Source organism: Seriola dumerili, unplaced genomic scaffold (assembly GCF_002260705.1).
Source record: "Seriola dumerili isolate Sdu_G_001 unplaced genomic scaffold, Sdu_1.0 BDQW01000073.1, whole genome shotgun sequence".
Classification (NCBI taxonomy): Eukaryota; Metazoa; Chordata; class Actinopteri; order Carangiformes; family Carangidae; genus Seriola; species Seriola dumerili.
The window spans coordinates 5910146-5932781 of record NW_019174328.1 but is presented as its reverse complement, the minus strand read 5'-3'; the positions used below and the strand labels follow the sequence as shown (position 1 = coordinate 5932781).

Sequence of the window (22636 nt, the reverse complement as noted above, 5' to 3'; positions counted from 1 at the left end):
GTCTGCTACGTCTGTGGCTTCAGTATAAAAATAGCGACATCTTGTGTTCGGTAGAGTGTATTACAAATACATAATAGGCCCAAATTGCTAAAACCTTACGGTAGTTACAATGGTTGAATAAATGAACGGTATAAGGCAGATTTGTATGTAAAAAATGTAGATCTAAATATTTGAAAGGTAAGACAATAAAATTCTTAAAATTGTAGCATTTCCAGCTCCCCCTTTTCTACATTAATCTAGGGATTTTCCACAGTAGCCTATATATTTTTTTCTAATTCATGAAATAGAAGTTACCTGAATAACTGACTCCACCACTTGAAGAAGTGACGAAACGTTACACCGGAAGGATTTAATTACTAAGGACAACACCTGGATTCACGACCAGCCATGTTACGTTCTGAATAAGTAGTAGCCTGCTGTTTAAGCTGCCTTTGAGTTCTGGAAAGGAGACTTTTGGTTTGTTGTTGACGTTTCTGCTTTAAACCAATCAAAAAACGCGGCCACCGACAGTGTGAACTGCCGCGGAAAGGGAGACACTTGCCTACGTCATGGTGCATTAAGGGACTCTTTGTAAACTCGAAATATGTATTAACCACGTGAGCTATTGAAACCGTAATATTCATGTTAGGGTTGCAACTGAATATTATTTCATTATGGATTCATCTGTTGATTATTTAAATGAAAGAAATAGTGAAAAAAACAAACAAGGAAACCAATGTTTGGCACTGTCCCAAAGTAATGTAATTAAATTACTTGTTTTGTCTGACTAAAACTCCAAAATCTAGGTGGACTGGAAAAATGACTATTGGTTGCATATGACTAGTTGAAAATTATCAATTAAATGATTAATCAACTTATGTTAGATGTAATAGTAGTCTACATATGCAACTATAAATTACTTTACAAACAAACGTGTGAAATGTCTTCACCCCTCAAATAAACTACTAAATTACGTAAATAAATGAAAATAAAAATAAAACCCTGAAAGGTATATACTGTTAATATTTTGAGTTTAACAATGAAAACTTAGGCAACAGTTTAGTGGCAAGAAGTAAACGTGTGCTATTTCAAAGATGGAGGTCAGGACCTAGGCTATAGCTACACAACGTGATTTGTGGATAACCAATTATCTTGGTTTACGTGTGAAAAGTTTAAAAATCCACTATGATTGTCAATAGTAGGCAAGCTACAAATGCACAAAATAACAATAAGATAATTTAATTTACTAATTCCGATAGGTCTGGAAAGGGTCGTTAAATTTTGTCCAATGTGAACACAGGTAATCTGGGCTACCAATGGCCCAGTTTATTTATTGTACCTTTATCTGCGTCTATTCGCGGATTTACAGAGATTTACAAACGCACCACCATTCCCTAAACGAAAAGCTTTGATTGATTGGGGAATCAGCTGTGTGTTATCCAATGGGAAGCAAAACGGGGGTCTGTGGGCATGCCACCGGCTGTGAGCGCTTATAAGATATCATGGTGTCCTGACCCTCAAACTTGTCTGCGAGGAACATTTTGCCCCGACCATCACCAAAACAGATAGATTAGACTATGAGCGAAATTCATTTACATTTACTGTTTTCTGTTTGAGGTTATGATATCTCTCGTTCTTAATCGAATCTATACCAGAAAAATTGTGACTTTGACCAAATTTTTTTCTGTTGAAATTCTGTATTCCCACCCTCTAAAATGTCAGCAACAAAATAAAAATTAAATCTAACCGCGTTTGAAAGGTAATTCGGGCCCTCATTCAGCCGATTACATTCTAGGCGGTTCTAACGTTAGCAGGCAAGGAAAGGGGCGGTAGTGTGTTTGTCTTGCAGTCATTGCTGAGGGCTAAATCACACATAGTGGGCTTCTGGACGAAGGCTAGCGTTAGCTGGCTTTAATTTATGGGAAACGAAGGTATGTATGAAAATTAATTATTTCCACTCAGAAACTTGATATTATGAATTCCAGCAAGATGTGCCTGTAGCCGGACCGTCTTTTTATTTTGATAAACACCGTTAACGACCTGTTCGTGTCTCTGCTACAGTTTTTGACAGCTGCCATACACAGTGCGATGCGATGCTACAACCAGCATAACAGCTAACACTATGACTGTTACCAAAAGAGACAAAATTCGATAATATGCATTTTGTTAATTGACATACGTTGTAGGCCTCATTATGTATAGAGGCTGTGAGGCTAATATTGCATTTTTGCACATATTTTGGTTAAAATCATCGAGCTGTCTTGCCTATATCTACCGCAGTCAAGCTAGCTAAAACAGTAAACCCGTCTATCGAGCGTAACTTTCAAAATAAAACATTAATTGCAATATTTCAAGTTGTTAATTCAATCTCCAAATGTAAGGAAAGAATACATTCAAGGAATGATTATAAATTACAAACAATTCACACAAGTTTTTAATGATGTTGGTAGTTGGTTGGTAGTAGTAGGTGGTGGTAACAATAGTGTTAATGAAAATATAAATTTTTCCTATATTATTACTTTAATGAAGTTCATTCTAAGAAATGAAAAAAAAAAAATCAATTTCATCCGATTTACGATCGAATTAAAATGTGTTGATGGGGTTTTGAGAGAGATTGTAGTCATCAGCAGTTACCTACAGTAACAATTTAGGTGCTTTTATTTTGAAAACAAAATCCCGTACCGGAAATGAGTTTCTTCAACGTGCCTGAACTTTTGACGCAGGTTCTGTCAGTTACCTAGCTAGCTAGCTGAGTGTGTTACTTGAGCCCGTGTTGTTTTGGAAATGCTACAGTGTGTCAAGCTCATCTGGCCGAAGTTTCGGTTCAAGTCAGGTTCAAATGTGTCACATTCAACTGTCAGTGTCTGTGTTCGCGGACAACAGCCACAGCAGACAAATGCCAGCTAATTCTGTTTTGCTAACCATTGACACTGTATTGTATTTTTCTGCAGAGCCCAATTTAAAAGTGGCAAAGCAGCGCAGTGAATCATGAATCTGCTATGAAAGACTCAGGAAAACAATTGAGGCTTCGTTCGGTGCTATCCGGGTCACTTGCACTCACCAGGAGGATTAGGAAGGAAACCAAAGGAAGAATTTTGTCATTCCTGACTTCCTCAACGCCCTGACTTGTGTTTAACCCGGAGGTGTGGACGATATGGCCAATCTACAGCAGACTGATCTGTCATATGCGTGGGAAAAGTACATGGACTGTAGACTGCAAGGAGCGGATCTGCAGGTAGGTGCTGCTGGCAGACACTCAGAAGGCAGGAGCCGGGGTGATACCGGCTTTACTTGGGGGTCTTCTCTGGGTGGTGGTGATTCTTGATCCATTTTCAGGACTACAAGGCAGTGGTCCTGGAAAAAGCCTGAAGATTTCTGAAGTGTTATTTGGAAAGTCTTGAACACAGTTATCTTGTTTATTCTGATGGAGTAAAAGTATTTCTTAACATCATGTCTTGGTTGCAAAACTGGTTATGTACAGTATTTAATTCATGAGGACTTAAAAAATAGAATATTATATTTGACGCAACATTATTATTGCTCACTATGATATAATGAGGGTTTATTGTCTGTTTTAAAAATGTTATTTGTCATGGCTTAATCCATATATTTAGTTCTCACTGCATCTGGAGTTGGAGTTGGTATGAGATTTGTTAGATTCCAAGCTAAATAAAATGTTCACTAAGTTCATATCATCCAACAATAGCAAACATTGTTCAGATGCATTCTTTTACTCTGCTCCTTGTCATTCAAGCTGCCTAAATTACTTTCCTGTCTTTGCCTCGGCTGTTCCACAGGGAGTTAGAGTGAGAAGAGCCTGTTGCAAAACGCTCTTCAGCTGTGAAAAAGTATAGATAGTTACCAACAAATGGTAACATTTGTTAAGTGTTTGTAGTATTACACTAATTCAAATCCTTCAAACAATTGAAAAAAAACATCCAAGAGAGACATGCAGGAGGATACAGATGTTTGTTTTCTCCTTGGAATTGGAGGAAATTGTATGTCTTCAGATATGACTTATTTTGTACAGAATTATATATAATTGTAAGAGGGGGTAACCACAGGGTGGAGAGTCATGCAGTACATGTCATTCATTATGTTATTCTATCATTGTGGGAGAACTGACCAGTAGAAATAACTCTGAAAGAAAATGTTTCCCCACGTTGCTTGGGACATGCCGTGAATCCTGTCTAGGTCTCTGGATGCCATTTTTTGAGCTAGAAATGTAACTGAGAAACTGCACAAATACAAGCAGCATCAGCAGTGAGTCACTGCACAGAAGTGGAGGCAGGTGTAAACCACAGATTGTTCATTATTCGTGTTGCGCAAGAGCACTTTGATTCTTGCGTCGGCATATCACAGGAGTGAGTGGCGGTGGTTCTCAAATCTGTCAGGCCACTGCAGCTCTTTTCACTCCCCTCCTGCTGTCAGAGAACTAACAGCAGCCAGATCACGAGATTTGGATTAGGATTGGACTGCAGGCCTAAGAGTGATCTGCCCTGCATACACACATACACATGCACAAGCACAAGGATGAGCTGATTTATCCATTATGGCAGTCCATTATTTTTGATTTATCATGTGCAACTCGTCCTTTAAAGACAGACCTGCTATCGTTTTTTAAAGCTAATGAGTGCTGAGGAAGCCTGTAGGGTTTTTTCTTTCTTGGAAATAATGGCTTCCTTCGTCAATAGTCATCACATCTGTGGTGGTGTATCATGCTTTGTTGCTTTGTTAATCATGTTGATGTGCATTAGGATGTCAGCTGTAGAAATGGTGCTGGCTTGTCCTCAGTTTCCATGGTAATAACAACGCTTGAACTGCAGCAAACAACAATCTATTAATGGTAACTTTTTACGTCACTTTTTGTTGTGATGACTCCCTTGGGACGACATCAAAATGGTGTGTGTGTGTGTGTGTGTGTGTGTGTGTGTGTGTGTGTGTGTGTGAGTGAGTGAGTGAGAGAGTGTGTGAGAGAGATGCAGAAAGATGGTTAAGTGAACACATCTGTGCTCTCTTCTGATTTAATCTGATGGGGGGGACACACTGACAGGATGTCACACTCACATGGATACTTTTGCAATGCTTGCACATGATTTCTTCAGTTCATTCTGTCAATGCAAGTGTACTGGACATTCATACCATTTCACCTAAAGTCGCATTTTCTGGTCATTGCAGTCAGAATACATATAAACATGACAAAGTGATCATGGAAATTGTCCGATGACTGAAAGGCCCCTGTTTTAAGCCCATCACACTGGAAGACTCTGCCCTGCTGTTCTGTATCCAATTCTGTGATCTTTACAGTGAAATGTGTAGGGCAAAAAGACCCCTTCTCCTGCAGTAATCAATAAAGTACCACAAAAAAAGTGTGGAAATACTGGTGCTGCAGCCTCTCCCCTTTTCTCTGCCTCCCTCATTTTTTATTCTCTGCATTCTTGTCTCCCATCTCTCCTCTTTTCATCTGCATTTCTGTAAGGATTCATCTCTTGCTGGTGTTTCGGTCACTTATCCACAGCACAGTGACCAAGGCCAGTAACAGAACTGGGGTGCCTTCATGGCTCATTGGGTGGGGTCTAACCCTGTCTTCCTCTTTTCTGTTTCCTGTCATTACCACCATTCTCAATAAATTACTTTTCTGAGTAGAAATGCCATAAAGAGTATTTTTGTGTACCCTTATTGTTTTTGGGTCAATAGAAACTACCGCCTCAAAACTGTAAAGGTGGGTCTGCCTGGCTCTTCTTGTAAAGGAGCGCACTGGTACATAGATTATGGGTCAGTTACCCACTCATTGCACCCATCCTCCTACTTGCTATAAATTCCCTGCACAATAATAAATAACAGCATTTACTATATGGAGTCCACTATAATCAAAATTACTTCATATATCTTGTGTAGCGTTTACTTAAAGACAGCATATTGGTATTGTAGTTTCAGTATAATAGGATTATTTACATTAAGCCTTTCTTTCCATTCTTGAAAATGACTTCCTTTATGTGGAGCCAAAACTACTGTTAAAACACACTACTTAGTGTGTTCTGCAATAAATGAAATTTGCCTTGGGTACAAAGTATCTGTAGTGACACTTTCCAGTCTGCCCAGTCTCTTTGTATCTTGATGAGCAGAGTCAATTTAGTAGAACAGTTACCTGGCCAGGAGCCAAGCAGGAGACCAGATTGTGTTGCATGTAGGTTGTTTAGTTTCATTATGAGAAAACAGGATGTTTCAAAACACCAACGTGGTGTTCAGAGGACTTCACTTTTTTGGTCTTTTGGTACTTAGGAGCATCAGCTAATGATCGTTGCTGGTTCTGCTTCTTCTTATATCACTTTAAAATTCAGGCAGTCGTAATTTTGGACTAATGTCAACTTTGGTTGGATATAGCTTTTTGCATAAAATTGGATGACGAGATGTTTTCCTGTAGGGTGATCTAACTCATCTTGTAAGTATCATTCTGTAGCTACTCTGACATCAGTCATGTTTTTGATAGTTTAAATTCATGATGGGCTGTAATGTAAATGTCCATTGTCACCTAATCTCTAACAACAGACACTTTAATGTAAGTGTTTGTCTGAAATAGGACAGCCCTGGTCACATATTCCACCTACATTACTTGTCATTAGCTTTCTAAGCTCAGTTCTGTGCTTTACATTCCTTCTGTGGTAAAGCCCTGAATCCTTGTCTAAAGAAAATTAAACTTGTTGAACAAAGCATAAGGCAAAATGCAATGAATACTAAGGAGGAAGATGGCAGTAGTGGTTCACTTTCATCCCTCAAGTTTATTATTTGACTTGTGATGACTGAACAATGTGAGGTGCACCCTACTTTATCTCTAATATTTTGGTAGAAGCTGCACTGCACATTATTTCCATGAATGCATTATCAGAGACAATATCCTGCGTAGTTTGTCTGGCCTTCAGGTCAACTGTAATATGTATAACTGCTGTAACTATCTAAAGCAATTAATGATAATATGTATGGAACATACTCAACTTAGAGCACAGTAAAGTTGGAAAAGGTATTTGGTTTGGTAATTGGTCTCTCTTGTAATGTTCATACAGCAGTTGAGTAAAATGGAAAAATATTCATGATATTATTTCCATTTCATTTTGAGGGAAATCCATATCCAACATTTATTAAAATGCCTACATCTACATAAAATGCATTAATTTGTTATTTATTGCATATATATATATATATATATATATATATAAATAAATAAATAGTGTTGATATGTATAGCCTAAAGGCAGCATTGTTTCTCACTAATACAATAATGGACAAATAGTGCGTTACCTGTCTTAGCAGTTGGAAAATCAGTACTTCAATGCATGTCTAAAGAATTGTGGGACTTTTGCTGATAAGTAATCTCCAAACAAACCTAAAATTGAAAAGCCAGATAATGTTTGGACTGGATATTTCTCAGCAGTCATGTTTCCACAGTTAGTAATGCCTAACCTCAAGTGAAGCTGGAGGTTTGCGTAAAAGGTCTTCTTTCATAACTTGTTAACTCAAACCAATCACAGTCCACCTACTATGTCAAAATCACATGTACCACTTACATATAGGTTTCATTCAGGAGAAAATACAAAGTAGAAATTACATTTAAAACATATTTGGCATTGCATTAGTGTGATCAATCTGTTTTATTTATCCCACAGTAATTTGCCATTAATACTCCCAGTGTTAATTTCCCATTAACACTTTTTTGTGAATTTACCATGACTAAGGTCAATGCGCTTTATAAAAAGCATGCAGTGAAGCTGTGATCATGATGTCTTGTGATCATCACACTACTATGACAAAAGGTTGTTGATCATTTTATTTTTAATTGGTGTGAGTTCAGTAAGTTCTGAAATTGCTTACAAATATGTCTTCAGTGAAGTGGCTTTCATTGTCTAGCTGGGTGACCACAGGACAAGTTTCATATCTCCTCATTGTTCCGCTCTTAATTTCTACCTAACTCCTACTAGTAGTGGTCTGCGGGGCTGTTACGAACGATTGGCTGAATGGATGAATAATTCATCTCTCTGGTTCTGGCCTGAGTCAGCTGTGCCTGAGCTTTTTCCACCCAGTAGCATGTTATTAGGTCAGCTCTCTCCCTCAAAAAATCTCTCAGGCTACTAGGGAAGACAAAGGCCAGAGCAGGCTTTTTGGATTGTAATTTTGACCAACACCAGCTTTGCACGCTATCTCTCTGTAATGAAAACAATGAACCGTAGAGCAACACATTTTCATTTCCTGCCCAGTGGCTGTGCTTGGATAAAGGTCACTGCTTGTGACAGTATGGATCTGACACTGACAAAAACACAAACATGCTTTTTGATGGTAGCCTCTTGACATTTTACCGTGTATTTTAATGGGGAAAAAAAAGTTATTTGTAGTGTTGTGTGAAGCGGCTCTGCTCTCTGACTCGTAGTTGGTGAGGAAATGCGGGACATTAGGGACTCCTCATGATGCTCATCACTCAAATGTCAAATTAGATCAGTAGGGATCTCAAACCGGAAAAAAACATTGCATAACCAACGCCCCATGTCCTCTCTCACGAGGAGAGGATCACATCGCTTTCGCTGCCTCTGCCAAGTTGTATTCTACCCAATTATCCAAAGAGAGCTTGAGAGGAAAGTCTGTACCAGTATGGGTGACTCAGCCATCAGACTCCCATGACTAGGCCTCCCATGATCGTGATGGGTAAAGACACAGGTCACAGCCACTGTGTCTGAGCAATTACAGGAAACCCAGGCTTTCAGTATTCTAGGATGTATTCTTCTGATATACAATCAAAACAAATGTGAGCAAACGTGTTTTCTTCTGAGGTCTCCTCAAACAAGTGCCATCATCAGGTATGCTGTTTGTAGCGAAACCTGACCTCTTAAGTTGCTGGACCAGGAAAGAAAAAGTGTAAAGTATTCATTAAATATTATTGAATTCAAAAGTGTTCTTGAAAAAAGTTACGCTACTTGTGTCTCCCCTGTCATCCAACTTCAATGTGTATTTATGTAGTGAGTAAATTCCCCATATGTTAAGTAAATTACTCTGTCAACTAGAGTTTCTCATTTTTAATTTTTTTTTTTTTCCTGATCGATAGCTGATGGTCATTAACCAACCATTAACCGTTAACTGACAAGATTAAAATGTACTATTCAGAATAGACCAGTGTCTGTAAACACAACACATTTTGAATCCTCTGGTGCCGGGTGCTCTGGCACGCATAATAGTCTCTCCAGTTTAGGAAAATTTTGCATATGAAAATAAATAGCAGATAGTAGCCAGACTGTCTAATGTATAAGCAGGTTAACGGAACGAAAACGCACATTGAATCCTACATCGCAGAGAGCAGTGTAGCGAAAACGTCCTCCTCTGCTCTCAGCTGATTAGTGATCAGAAGGAGCCAACAGGTTAACAAAACGTAAATGTGCAGTCGCATTTTTCAGACCTCAAAATAAAATAAACAGGCCAGGTCTACATCAGTCCTCAGCATAGAGCGCACCTTGTCTACTGATTTTTATTCAGAAATAGCAACATGTCGACATGTTGTGGGGTTAGTGTGATGCTCAGTCTGTTGACTGTGAGACCCGTGGCGGAGAATACCTGCTCAGACGGTACTGATGTCCCAGGATATTTTAACTGTTTGTTAATATTAAACAAAATTCTTATTGTTTAATTATGAACAACACTACTGTCAACAAATCAACAACAACAAAAAAAAGCTAGGCAAAATATCTCTCAACATATGATTGTGAATAAGTGAAATCTGCAGCTGTATGCGTTAACCACCCAGATTGCCTGTGTACATCCACATGACAAATGAGCAAATACAGAAGTTCATGAGTGTAGAGGAGAGGTCAAAGCTTTCTTTTTGTTTACAGAAGTGTGTTCTCTGAGCTTTGTGAACTCTTGATTTCCCTCCTAAGCTGCATTAATCAGTATTGGCAGTCTCTCCATTATCAAATCACCCCGGCTGGTTTGTGCCGAGTGCATTGTAATATTGGATTAGAGCCTCAGAGGAAAAAACAACCCCGTTGCTGGGAAATTAGAGTTATCGTGAACCACTCGGTTTCCCTTCCCCATATGAGGAATACGGCCACAACAGGTACACTGATAACACAAGGACAAACCCAAGTCATTTTAGATACTAATTTTGGTAGATTAATTTTAATAAACTGAGTGCACAGCTCCAGCATAGCTCCAGGGCTTATTTATTAAACTAATAACAGTTTTGGCAACCTTGAAGCTTTGATTTCCTGCCAGTCACTCCCCCTGTTTATCTTTGCTCTTAACTGTTGCTGCATTTATTTCTTTCACCTTTACGTTATTGTCAGCTTTCATGTTTTACCCCTGTCCTCTCCTGTCTCTCATGAGCCATGCATTTCTTTTTCTTCCTTTTCCCGTCTCCTGTGTGTGATGTTGTCCAGCCCCCTGGTATGCAGTGACTCCCACCCACCCATCCCCTCTCTGCTAGGGTGGGTTGTTGCCTCAGCTGTTGAAGTGTCACGCTCTCTGCCCCTCCTTGACCCTGGTGAGTGTGGTCAACTCTGCATCTTCATCACCTGGAACGTAAAATTTTCAGGAAGCTTGACATAAATGTGTGCATCTTTTAGGCCTATGACAAATAAGTGCCATTTAAACCTCTTTTAATGTCATTCATAGCGGTAACAAGTAACATAAAAACAAAACTTGTTTTGACCGTTGTGTCTCAGGAAGGAAGTTGACTAACCACAAGCTGGGTTATGCCTGTCCTCACCGTGGCATTTAGCAGCAGAAGCCAAAGTGTGACGGAGCGTCAGACACCTGAATAACTGATTTGAAAGTTTCACTCTTGTGTTTTAGACATGGAGAGTGAGAAAATCAGTTTCACAGATATACATAGCAGTCTTTGCTGTATTAGGGCATGTAAACTAGACACGGACAATGGTAAACACACTTTACCTAAATGATGCTATATTTACTGTAAAGGGTTGGTTTATATCACTCATTTCTATTTTTGTAATTTTCTGCTCTCATGTATGTTATGCTAATAGATTCCATAACGTACACTATGTAGAAATCTGTGTCCATGCTGCTAAATGATTTACTTGGTGTCACGGTGACATAACTTGGTTGTGCAAAGATTTCACTGTATCCAAATTTCTATGAAGTGATACTACTGGTTTGCCTTTTTTTGTGGGGATGGATACAAACTAATACAAGCACATTATTAAATTTGTTGATGACGAGAACTGGTCATAGGCTACCTATAAAGTTGTTTCCTCTAAGCAAAAGGAGTTAAAGATGGTCTGTGGAGTTTTGTAAACAAAGGTTATGTTTCCATGCAGTGTTCCATTCACTCAACTAATCGCATTGTCTGTATCCTCGAGGTCTAAGTTGAATGCGTTTCCCACCTCATAAAACATTTGTGAAGCCACTGGTTTGAATATTTTAAATCCTGTATTGTTTACATTCTTATTTGCTTGCTAGCAGTCTTCTTCTTCACAGCCTACACTACACTTGTTTGGGCACTGTTGCCACCAACTATCAATCAGTAGAACAGCATGAAACAATCGCCATAATTTTGTATTACGCTGCCCGCGTGCTTGTATATGTGAGTTGTAAAAACATTGCATAGAGGTGCTAGTGATCAAAAACCTTACCTTAAGAACAGTTTTTAAGTGCATAAGGCGCAAGATGAATAATTGAATAATACTTCTTTTTTTTTTTTTAATGTCAATAATAATCGAGCAAATATTTATATGCTAAATGTAATTTTATTTTGACCATTGTAATTTTCTAATGGTAGGTTTAGATCTGTTTCTGGTAGCATCTCATGGGAGAGGGAAAAACAATGTGATTGGTCTCCTTCATTGGCTGGGCCACCTTGGCTTTCCCTCTACAGGCAAACCTCTTCATGCTGGTGTGGTGATTTTGTCAGAAGACATTGTGGTTTTTAAATCAGGATTTTTGCAGTGCAGAGCAGCAGCTGGGAAGTGACTGTGCTGGTATCAGGTAGTCTTAATGAGTTGTGTTTCAGTCATTATTTCATACTTGTTCTGTTGTCTGACAACAGAAACAGAAAAACATGAAGATGAGAACAGCTTTATTGGGAATTCAGCTGTATTAAAATGCTGTATATGTGTGAGCACAGAGTAGGAGAGAAGCAAACGGATAAAGAGCTGAAACCGGCTGACACCAGGCAGAATGTAAATAGCCTATGACATGGTCCAGCCATATACTAGTTTTGACCTAGTCTTTAATGAAGTGTTGTGATTGATTAATTTTCACGGACAGTTTCATGGAAAGTTTTTAATATTGAGCAAACAGGACCCGTTTCCAAAAACGATCTTAAGGATAAGATGATCTCAGCTCGAAGATCCTCTTTGCCTTTAGATACTGGACCAAGTTAGTTGAAATTCAGGAAAGACACCTTAAATGAAATTGCCTCTGTTTCAAAGATTTATGTATTTGCAGATGTATAGTGAACCCACAGACTACACTGCTGAAGGCATCCCTTTATAGTAAAGTGATATAGCCCTCTTATTTCAGTGAACTTTATGTATCGATAATTTTTTTGCCCCCCATATTGATATCCTTGCCCATCAGTGCCATCGCAGGTCAGGCAGTGTGTGGTATCTATTCTTTGGCTTTGTGACCCAGACACTCAGCGCAGCCACATCAGTCAGGGATCAGTGTTGCCTGAATAAATCCAGTCAGTGATGTCAGATTAGCAGAGGCATAAAACTAGTTCTGGTGTGGTGTAAGGGACGGCAGGATGCTGTCTCAGAAGATCACACACGTCTGCCGGGAAGGTATTAACACACTACCCTGGAACCCGTAATGCAGTTAAAAGCGGTCAGGTGGCTTGTCACACTGCCGTTAAGAAAGTCCCAATTGTCTTGCCAACTGTGGTAGTGAGAAAGTCTCGCTCTGCGGTCTGGCTCTGACCGCAGCACTGTGACAAAGCTGATTTCATCTTTATATGACCTTTGATTTCCCAGATTCAGAGCTTCTCCATGACTGTTTTTTTACTGCTGATTGTGATTTTGAATTTATGCTGTCCACCAGACTATTGTCCCAAGTAATGAGGCTTTACTTTGAAAATGAATTTAGGGAGTTTGCTCAGAGATAAAGTATAATCCTTAAAACAAAATTTGTGGTTTTGGAGACCTGATATGTATGAAGTATAAATGTGTGCTTTACTGGTTACAGTGCTTTATTAAGAGGCTAGACGGGAGAAATAAAATACACAGACTTCCAGCACTATATCTAATCTGATAAATCAATATGGGAGCAATAGTTCCATGTAATGACATTAGTGGCTGTTACATCACTTTCTAATTGACTGTACCATCATGTATAACTATTATAAAACGTAAAATCATTGACAGTAATGTTATAATAGGTCATCAGATGAAAGGCTAATGTTTTTGTGTAGTGCATTCGTCTTCATGTGACTAAGTAATGAGCATGGTTTGATTCATGTTGCTACTCTCATGTCTGTCTCTCTTATCAGGTCAGCCTTCAGAGTCTGGAGAATTTTCTCTGTCTCTTCCACTATGTGCAGCATCACCCCAACAACACCACCAAAGATGCACTGAAGTTCTGGTAGGTCTCATTATTATTTGAACTTCTTAAATGTTCTGTAATGGATATTTTGTCTCACGTAGGGTGGGTAAAACTTTGGTATATATAATGAACTCCAATATAGCAGCTTCACAAAAAAGTACATTGTGTTAAATCAACACCCCAATGACAAAACAGAGCGTGATTAGAAGTATAGTGGGCAAAGAGTACAATGAATAACATTCCATTTCAAATTTGTGATACTGTAAATGATGCATAATCAAAGAATACTGGTCAATTTTTAAACCTTTATCGGGACAAACACTGGAAACATAAGCCTGAATGGATATGCGAGGCTAATGCGAGACTAATGTGACATGAACTAGGTGCAGTAACTGCAGTTGCTTTAGTCTTGACCAAAGAAAAGTAAGTGGGAGATTTATGTTCATCATTTTTATGTCCCACCACTATAATGGAGTTTGCAGACATTATGTAATCACGGTGCATTAGCTTTTGGTGTACCTTGCTGCATAGATTTACATACTGATGAGGAAAATCGTGGGACATTAGGCACCTCAAGTACCTCTTGTTTGTGTTCTGTTCAGTGTAAATAAGTCACTCTCATACACACACACACGCTACCTAGAATCAAGCGAGTGCATTAGCATTCATGAGCCATGTGTTCCCTCAGCTGAAAAGTGATTAGTTTCAATGAGGTTTTGGTTAAAATGTCTGCTTTTATCTGAAATAATTAAGCCCTTAGCAAACAGATGTAGTAGGAATTTTTAACAAAATGTTTGTCATTTCACTTATGTAAACTCCTATAGTTCGGCTACCCCTGTAATTTTTATTTTTAAATTGTAGATTTGCAAACATATTTGTATTTAGTGTGTTTGAAATTGCCAGTTTGTAAGTGAATTAGTGTTGGGATACCTTTAAGATGAAGAGGCTGCAAGTGATGGTAATGATGGAGCAACATGAACACGGTTCAGCCTAGCATTGCGTCTTATAAATATGAATTACAGTGTTGTGTAAAACCTTTAAAAGCAGTATTGATTTGTTGATATTATCTGAACAGAACATTTGGTGTCAATCAGAGCCCACAATCAAAAATCATATTGATATATTGATGTATATAATGTATTCAGTTGCCATTTACAAATGTCCATCACAGGTCTGTGGAGTTCTGAGTGACAGATTTGAATTGATTAGACAAACCACAGTGAAGGAGTTGGCACTCCACAGTGAGTAAAATCACTCCAAATATACATCTGGTGTGTGCACACCCTTAATCCTGTATTGTTTGCAGTAGAAACAAACATAGTATATTGATGCAGTTAATCATGTTGATAAACCTAATTGCCTGGGTGCCATTACAGCTCTTGGATGCACAAGAACCCCAATGAAAGACACTGCAGGGTTTGAACTCTGCTCAGGCAATATTTGAATGTTACCCTTGGTGAAAGTGTACTTTACTCTCTAATGAACTCTTTTGTCCCTCACCAAAAGGGAATGAGCTGAGTAAAGCCTCTACTGAATATATAACTCAGATAGAGGGAAGAACATCACAATAGTTTGCCAGAATTTGAGTTCTGCTGAAAAGAGATGCCTTTTTGCAAGAGGATATCATGGAAATCATTATCGTTGTTTAGTAAGGCCTGGTCCACTCATACATGGGTATTTATTGAAATAGGGGTTTTCCTCCTTTGTCCTCCTCTCGTCCACAAGAGCTCTATTTATAAAAAAAAATAAAAAAAACTCTCATGTAAACAAAGGAGATAATGGAGCACAACTCTGTCTTCACCCTGGAAGGAGTCTTGCAAAAGGTCAGTTTTCTGTCTCGTGGTTAAGATAACACAACTGGGAGGATGATGGCACAAAGCTGGTAAAGAAAGTAGATGAAACTAGAACGGAACGCAGTAGAGTTCATTTCTCCACCAAAGCCAAACAATCCTATACATCTGTCAGATACAGATTATTATTGTATGTTCAAATCTCTACCTCCTTAAAATGTCAGATTTTTATTTTATTTTTTTACTTTAAGATCTATACATCATTTCCTGAGGAATTCAACGTAAATTACGAAAATGTTGAAAAATGCCCTATCTGGAAATGTGTAGGGGGAAAATGATCAAAAAAAAAACTAATTTCTGGCTGGGCCCCTTTAACCAGACTGGTGCCAAAATTGAGATCCTCCGTGAACCAAAAAAAAAAAAAAAAAGTAATAATAACCAAATAAAAAAACTAATATACTAGTTATCAATACTTAGTCAGAGGCTACAATTATAACCTGAAAGTGTCTGCTCCGTGCAGCAGCGGAGTCTTGCGTGATGAGAGGAGAGTTGACCGACAAGACAATGGCAGAGGATTTGGTGTCAAAGCGAAAAACAAAAGCGCGTATTTGTCAGTATTTTTCCGAACCTGATGCCAGAAGGGAACCTGATAACATTAATGAGGTGAACTGCAAATTTTGAAGGTGCCAGCTGGAGGTAACACTTCCAGTATTTCCAACAAACTTGGATTATCTTTGTGGCGGTAGCTGGACAAGGGGCTTTCGTAATTATTAGATAACCCCCTATATAAGGTGCTATACTACTTTCTGAAAGATAGATTGGTAGATATTGAGCTGACAGATGACCAGTGCAATCAGTAGCATGGGTGGTGTCATGAGTTTTATTACCTGTGGGAAAAGTTTTATTGTATCTAATTTGATGATATATTTAGGTAATACTGTACATTTCTCCTAGCGCTGAGCTCATCAACTCTAATAACAGTGAAGATGAAGTATGGGTAGTTTGATCGAAGCTTATCTGTTGGTTCAGGCTTGTACTACAAGTGTGTCTTGGATACACACACTAGCTTTACTATAAATTACAGTAATAACTACTTATTAATAAGTCAATCCTGATTTCTGATCACATTGATGTAAATTCAGATATGGTGAAGTCACTTATTCACCGGTATAAGAATTTAGTTGAATTTCCTTTTCTGTTCATCCTTATTACCCTCATTACAATACAGCAACATATTTTATATATTAGCGAGATAAAAAAAACAATTGTGAGCTTGTGCTAGTTTGTGAGGATGTAGACAGACTCCCTGATAGCATGTCAAAGCGTTTAGATATGCATCTGACCTGTTTGACAGTGACTTGTGACCTAAATAGACTCCATTCAGTAGACAGACATGTTTTACTCTGACTAAAGCTGAATTAGCACGGTGAACCTGATTTTTAACTAAGGTTACAAAGTGTCACTAAATACTAGATATTTCAGAAGACCATTCGGAATAACCTGGGTCAGATCAGTATGGCTCAAATTCTTTAAATACCTGGATATTAGTAAGAATGTCTTTACAATGGGAAAATATAATATAACATTAGTATGCAAAGTATGTATTACATTGGACAAAATTCAGTGCAGGTGTGTCAGGTGCCTTTGGTGTGTTTACAGATATGTTGAAGGGATACAATGTGCAGCTTTATACATATGGGCTGTGACAGGAAAGTTGGGGAGAGGGAGAGGGGATGACATGCAGCAGAGGGCCATGGGTCAGACTTGAACCTATGGCCGCTGCAGCAAAGACCGAGCCTAAGTGGTACGCGCCCTACAGTTGAGCCACAGGAGCGCCCCTATACATATGGGCTTTGAAGGCTAAGTTGACTCTACACGTACTGTGATTGGTTTGTTTAGGATGCATCCTTCTCCTGCCTCTGACTTCAGACCATCTTCTTTTGACCAAATGCTTGTGTAACCCCATCCTTCTCAGTAATGCTGGAGAATGTCAGCTCTTCCTCCTCTTGCAAAGGCCTTTTTCTATTTTTTTTTACATTTGTTTTTCATTGACCTTCAGTATCATCAGATGTATTTCAGATACTATGTGTACATATCATACATTCATTTTTACGATAAGTCTCAAAATAGTACTTATCAAAGGTATACCAATACAAAAAAGAAAACAAAAACTATGTACAGGTAGGGAGTGATCTTTTCTTTACAACATAATGTGTGAGCTCCACCTTCTACAACATAATCATTGATTGGTGAAAATAAAATCAGGCCTATGGGGTGTTACATACTTAATCAGATTTTCCCAGTGTGAAACTAATTATGATTGAAAAATGCTGTTATCTTCTCCACTCTATAATTGTCCATTGTAATTTCCATCCATGCATTTAAAGTCTGGCTCTCCTGACATATTTACTTTCTAGTGGCACGTCACATTTAAGCGAGGCATATCTTACTGCTCTATTTCAATACTTGTTTAGGACTAAAAATCACCTCCTATGTATCATTGTCGTAGAAACTCCTCACTGACTCCTTAACAAAAGTAGAATTCAGTTCTTACTGTAGTAAAAATGTCCTGGAAAATGCCATTTAGAATAACGTTTTTAGCCAATTATTTTTTGGAAACCTTGTGGTCTCAATTAGAACCAAGAATAGAACTGAAATGAATAAAAGAAGTAACATCAAATGCAAGAATAACATGGTTTGTGAATAATTTTGTACACATTTTTATGCAATTAGTGTTGACAGATTTAGTGGTTTTGGTAACCTTGCAATGTTGATAAGGGACAAGAATAGAATTAGGAATAATAAAACAATAGAGTTCAAATAAATCATTGTGTGTTTGGAATTCATGGCCATACAAGTTCATTAAAAAAATTCCCAAAACAGTTGTTGTAGTGGAGAGTACAAAGGCAGTTTCTGTGAATGATGGTTGATTGCAGAGGTCCCGCACAGGGCCCTGGGGGCTTGCCAGTATTCCCAAGGCCAGTCCCCTCGCCATGTGACATCACATGCTTTCATGTGATACGCTGATCTGCTGCGAATCTGGAAAGCTTCCATTTGAAATTCCAATTTAATGGAATTTGTGCTGCAGAACAGAAAATTCAGTCAGCAGTCGTGTGAGGAGGTATGCAGATACAGCCAGCGGAGCTGCAGTCAGGCTTGGAGCAAACACAAGATGACTGGAAGGAATCTGTTTGGGCCAGTAACATTCGGTAAGAGGATAATGATCATATGTTATAGAGTCGAGTGTCCGAAATTAATTTTTGTTCTTTTTAAGTGGAGATTCCTGGCGTAGAAATTATTATCTCAGTACTTTTTCGTCATCTTCTTGCGTTATCATTATATTCAGAATCAGTTTGGACCAGAGCAGAACCTAAACTGCGGAAATGTAAACATGTAAAAGTGAACACTAAATTATTTGGTTACAGTCTGGTGGAATTAGTAATGGCTCCGTCCTTAGGGCATGAATATTGACAAATTCACTTTGAGCTGTGTAATTGGGATTGTCCTGTAAATGGTGTTTGTGTCTTCAACGATTACTGGAGAGATGTGTGAAGTATGTTTCCTGTTGAGAGCTACAGCTTATTGTCAGTGACTTTTAGAGGAAAATGTGGTAGACATAAGGATGCTAGCTTGGAGGCGCACTATGAATGCTCTTTGTAGCATAAGTCAGTTTTCTCACTTCCCTTCAAGCTACATGAGTCTAGATTTCAAGGTTTGACTCTTAACATGCATGACCAGACCAATAGTCTTTTCTTATTGAGATGGATGTTGTTGGAACAACCTGATTCACAATGTGTTCAGCTTTGAGGGCACTGACCTTTTTTTCATCTCACCACACTTCAGGTCAGTATGTAGGCATTTCCATCGATGTGACCCTAACAGGATGATTAGACCACTGTTTTCCTGCACTGTCATCTACAGATTAAATCCCTGACAAACTATTTTTTCTTCAAATTATTTTCTTTGCTTTTATGGCGGTAATTAGACCATTACAGTGCCATCTCAGCATACTTTGAGAAAAAGGTGTTGTTTCTAAAAAGCAAGTGAGCACAAAAACTGTATCAACAAAGCAAGAGATGGCCTATATCTGTATCTGCTAGTTCCAAATTCTGTATATGCTTTACAGTATCAGAGCAGAAGTGTGAGTACAGTGTTTATTTGAGACTAAGAGATGAACTCTTAGTGGTTCTCTACTGTACGTAAATCTGTTAAGGTTTCCTTTCACTGCCAAGGAATGTGTCTGTTAAGAGTTAAATCAGAATCAAGCTACAAACAAGGTGTGTTGCTTTGCCTGATATTTTTAAAGGGGCAGTATGCCCATTAAAGTCTACGAAAACAATTTCATGACTTTTATTTAGAGTATAAAATTAAAGATCATACAGCTATGTAAAAATGAACCTATTGGTTTGATTTCCTCTTGTGAAGGACAACCTCAAAATCCTACAAAGTATTTTGCGTGTCTGTACTGATGTACAGAAAATTTGATTCTGCCACAATTTCATCATGTTTACGTCTTTTCTTGTAGCTCAGACATGAGTGGGGCCAGTAACACACTGGCGAGGGAGTTCCTGACTGATGTACATCAACTATGCAGCGCAGTGGCCCAGAGAGCGGAGGCACGGGAGGAAGATGAGGAGGAGAGTCACATGGTGGCACTGGGGGAGTACCTGGTCAGGGGACGGGGCTTCCTGTTGCTCAGCACCCTGGACTCAATCATTGACCAGGTAAGGAAAAGCTAAGCTCTCATACATCCAATCTGTTGACTTGACTGTGTATTTAAACTGTGGTACGAGCAGCGGAGGTTGAAGAGTATGTGGGTTTCCATTTCTATAACATTTCAGCAACAAATAAACATATCATAAACTGTATCATAAACTACAGCGAGGGCAACTGCAGCTGTTGTGATTTCAACTGTTGTTTGGTCACAAAAAGATCCCCATTGTACAAGGAAGAGGTAACCCAACGTGTTGCTCTCATAGAGAACTGAAATCCTGCAGGTTTGAAATTACAAGTGCTTATACTGTAGCTGAATTCAGTAATATTCACAATGAACTGTTGGCTGCTGCTTTTAGTGTATTAAATGTATTAAACTTTTTTCATTCAGTTGTTCAATATCTGCATGACAAATTCAAATTTCTGCACATAAGCCTCAGTGACCTCTGCTGCAACTAATCTCTGCTTATCAAAAGGAAATTACAGAGTTTGTACAGATACAGTGTAATGAACACATCTAAAAGCAACAAAGATTATGCAAACATTAGACTGACAGTAGCTGGTAGGATTAAAGGGGTATTTAATGACCACAGTGCAATAAAACTCCGTGGTGGAAAATAGGTTATGCAATAAAAAGATGCTGTATAATTTCATGTACAGACATATTGTATATTTTAAGTTTTAAATTCCCACTGTTCCATCGTTATTAACTTTTTTTCACATGAGGAGATGCTTACATTTCCACCTGAACTCGGACATGAGAAACTGAATGCCCATTTTCGTTTCCAGAAAACTCTTAAGCATTTTACCCATTTATTACACCACCACATGGCCAATGTTGTCTATATGGTTGGTGTTACTACAATTTGTAGGGTGGCTATATGTAGGAGGAAATGAGCTCTGCAGTGCCCACATGTTGTTTTATTGTCTGACTGATTGCAGAAAGTTCAGCTGCTGCTGCTGCTGCATGCAAGATGTTGATGCTGATAAGCAAATCCATGTAGAACAGTTGACGTATAATTTTTTGTGTATGTCTTTATTATATTTTTATCATCCAATACACAAAATATGTGTATAGTGCTAATCTATTTCAAAATGGATGTTACAGATATGGTGTGGACAATATTGTACCATGAAGGGCAAAGGTATCCACCTGTAAGCACTCTGTTGGGCTCTGACTGAGCCCAGTGTTTCCTCTGCCTACACACTGATAAACTGGTCTGCAGACTTCACAGGCAGAGCCCATGCTGCAGCACACTCAGTGTGTTTATGTATTGATCTGATCTGTGCGTGTTTTTCGGGGTCAAGTAACAAGTTCAGAGATGCTCTTATCCAGAGTGATTGATGGGGCTTTCACATGACAAGTCGAGTGATGCACATAAAAGGTCAGTGTGAAACCAGCACATAGTTGAAAACAATATGACCTCTGAGTGTTAGGGTTTGTCCTCTTTCTTCACCGTTTCCCTTCGTCAGATTTGTTGCTGTTGATGACTCAGGAGTCAAGCGACATGAAACTCTGTAATGATTTTATGAGGTGTTAAGTGGTTTGATGCTAATCATCTGAAATGAGCTTTAGAGAAAGTGCAACATCAGTGGATAAACTAGCTAAATACCCACAAAATTCAAAGTTCTACAGTGTGTCAGGATCATTGAGGTAGACTGGTAAAATAAGAACGGGATTTGGGCAAGAAACCAATCAGTCATGGTTTGCCTTTTGATAAAATGTAATTACCGATCTGTTTTTAAAAAGGCTCCAGATGTGATCCTGAGCTCAGTCATTTTCAGTGTCCCTTAAGGACATAGTAGTCATAATGCTCTGACTTGGAGTAACAAATGCATTACGGGATGAAATATTATAATATTATGAATGTGACCATGTGTGTCAGTGTCCCCATGGCCTCATACTGCTAATTTCACACATACTTGGTATATTTTCTCTTTTAATAGGAGCTTTCACTACAGAAATTTAATGCATTCATGTGCATGTGCGTTATCACAAGCTCCAGCTGTGTGTGTCGGCTGTGTGCGTCAGTTGTGGCCTGAATGGAGTCAAGCCTATAGTGACAGTCAGGGTCAGGCACTTCATGAACATTTGTTTATTTAGACAGGCACGTGCCTTGCAAAACATGTTTGAATTTAGTAGAAAATTTATTTTGCATTGGTTTTGTTCCATCATGGTGTTAAATACTCCCTCCCTGTGCCACCAGATGTCTGTCTGCGCTAACAGGGATTTCTTTTTGAGATTTTTCATTTCTTTTTTTCTCAACTGGCCAAGTGTTAAATGTCAGGCTACTCTCATCTCTGGGTACAGAGGGATCGTCAGCTGAATAATCCAAATGGTAAATACTAAGCTACATCTAGTAGCTAAAAAGCAGTATAATTTACAGTCACACTTGGTCAGAGTTTCCAAAAACTATGACTAAATAGAAGTAAAAGTATTTATGTAAATAACCAGAGAAAGTATCTAGTGAAAAAAATACTTAATTAGTGAGTCACTCAATTAGTAACTCATAAGTCAATGTCATCATTTCCGGCAGCCATTGATTATACATGAACAGCAAAAGTGACGGACCCATTACCTTCTCACTTTCTCTCCCTCTACACTATATCCGAGCT

At 38.6% G+C, this 22636-nt stretch overlaps 1 protein-coding gene across 1 annotated transcript in view; it reads left to right on the top strand.

Moving 5' to 3' along the window:
- The first annotated feature begins 19839 nt into the window (after positions 1 to 19839).
- Positions 19840 to 22636, top strand: part of lyst (lysosomal trafficking regulator) — a 41455-nt gene continuing 38658 nt past the window's right edge. The window contains 1 exon segment of the mRNA XM_022743670.1: positions 19840 to 20031. Coding sequence (XP_022599391.1) covers positions 19840 to 20031 — 192 coding nt within the window.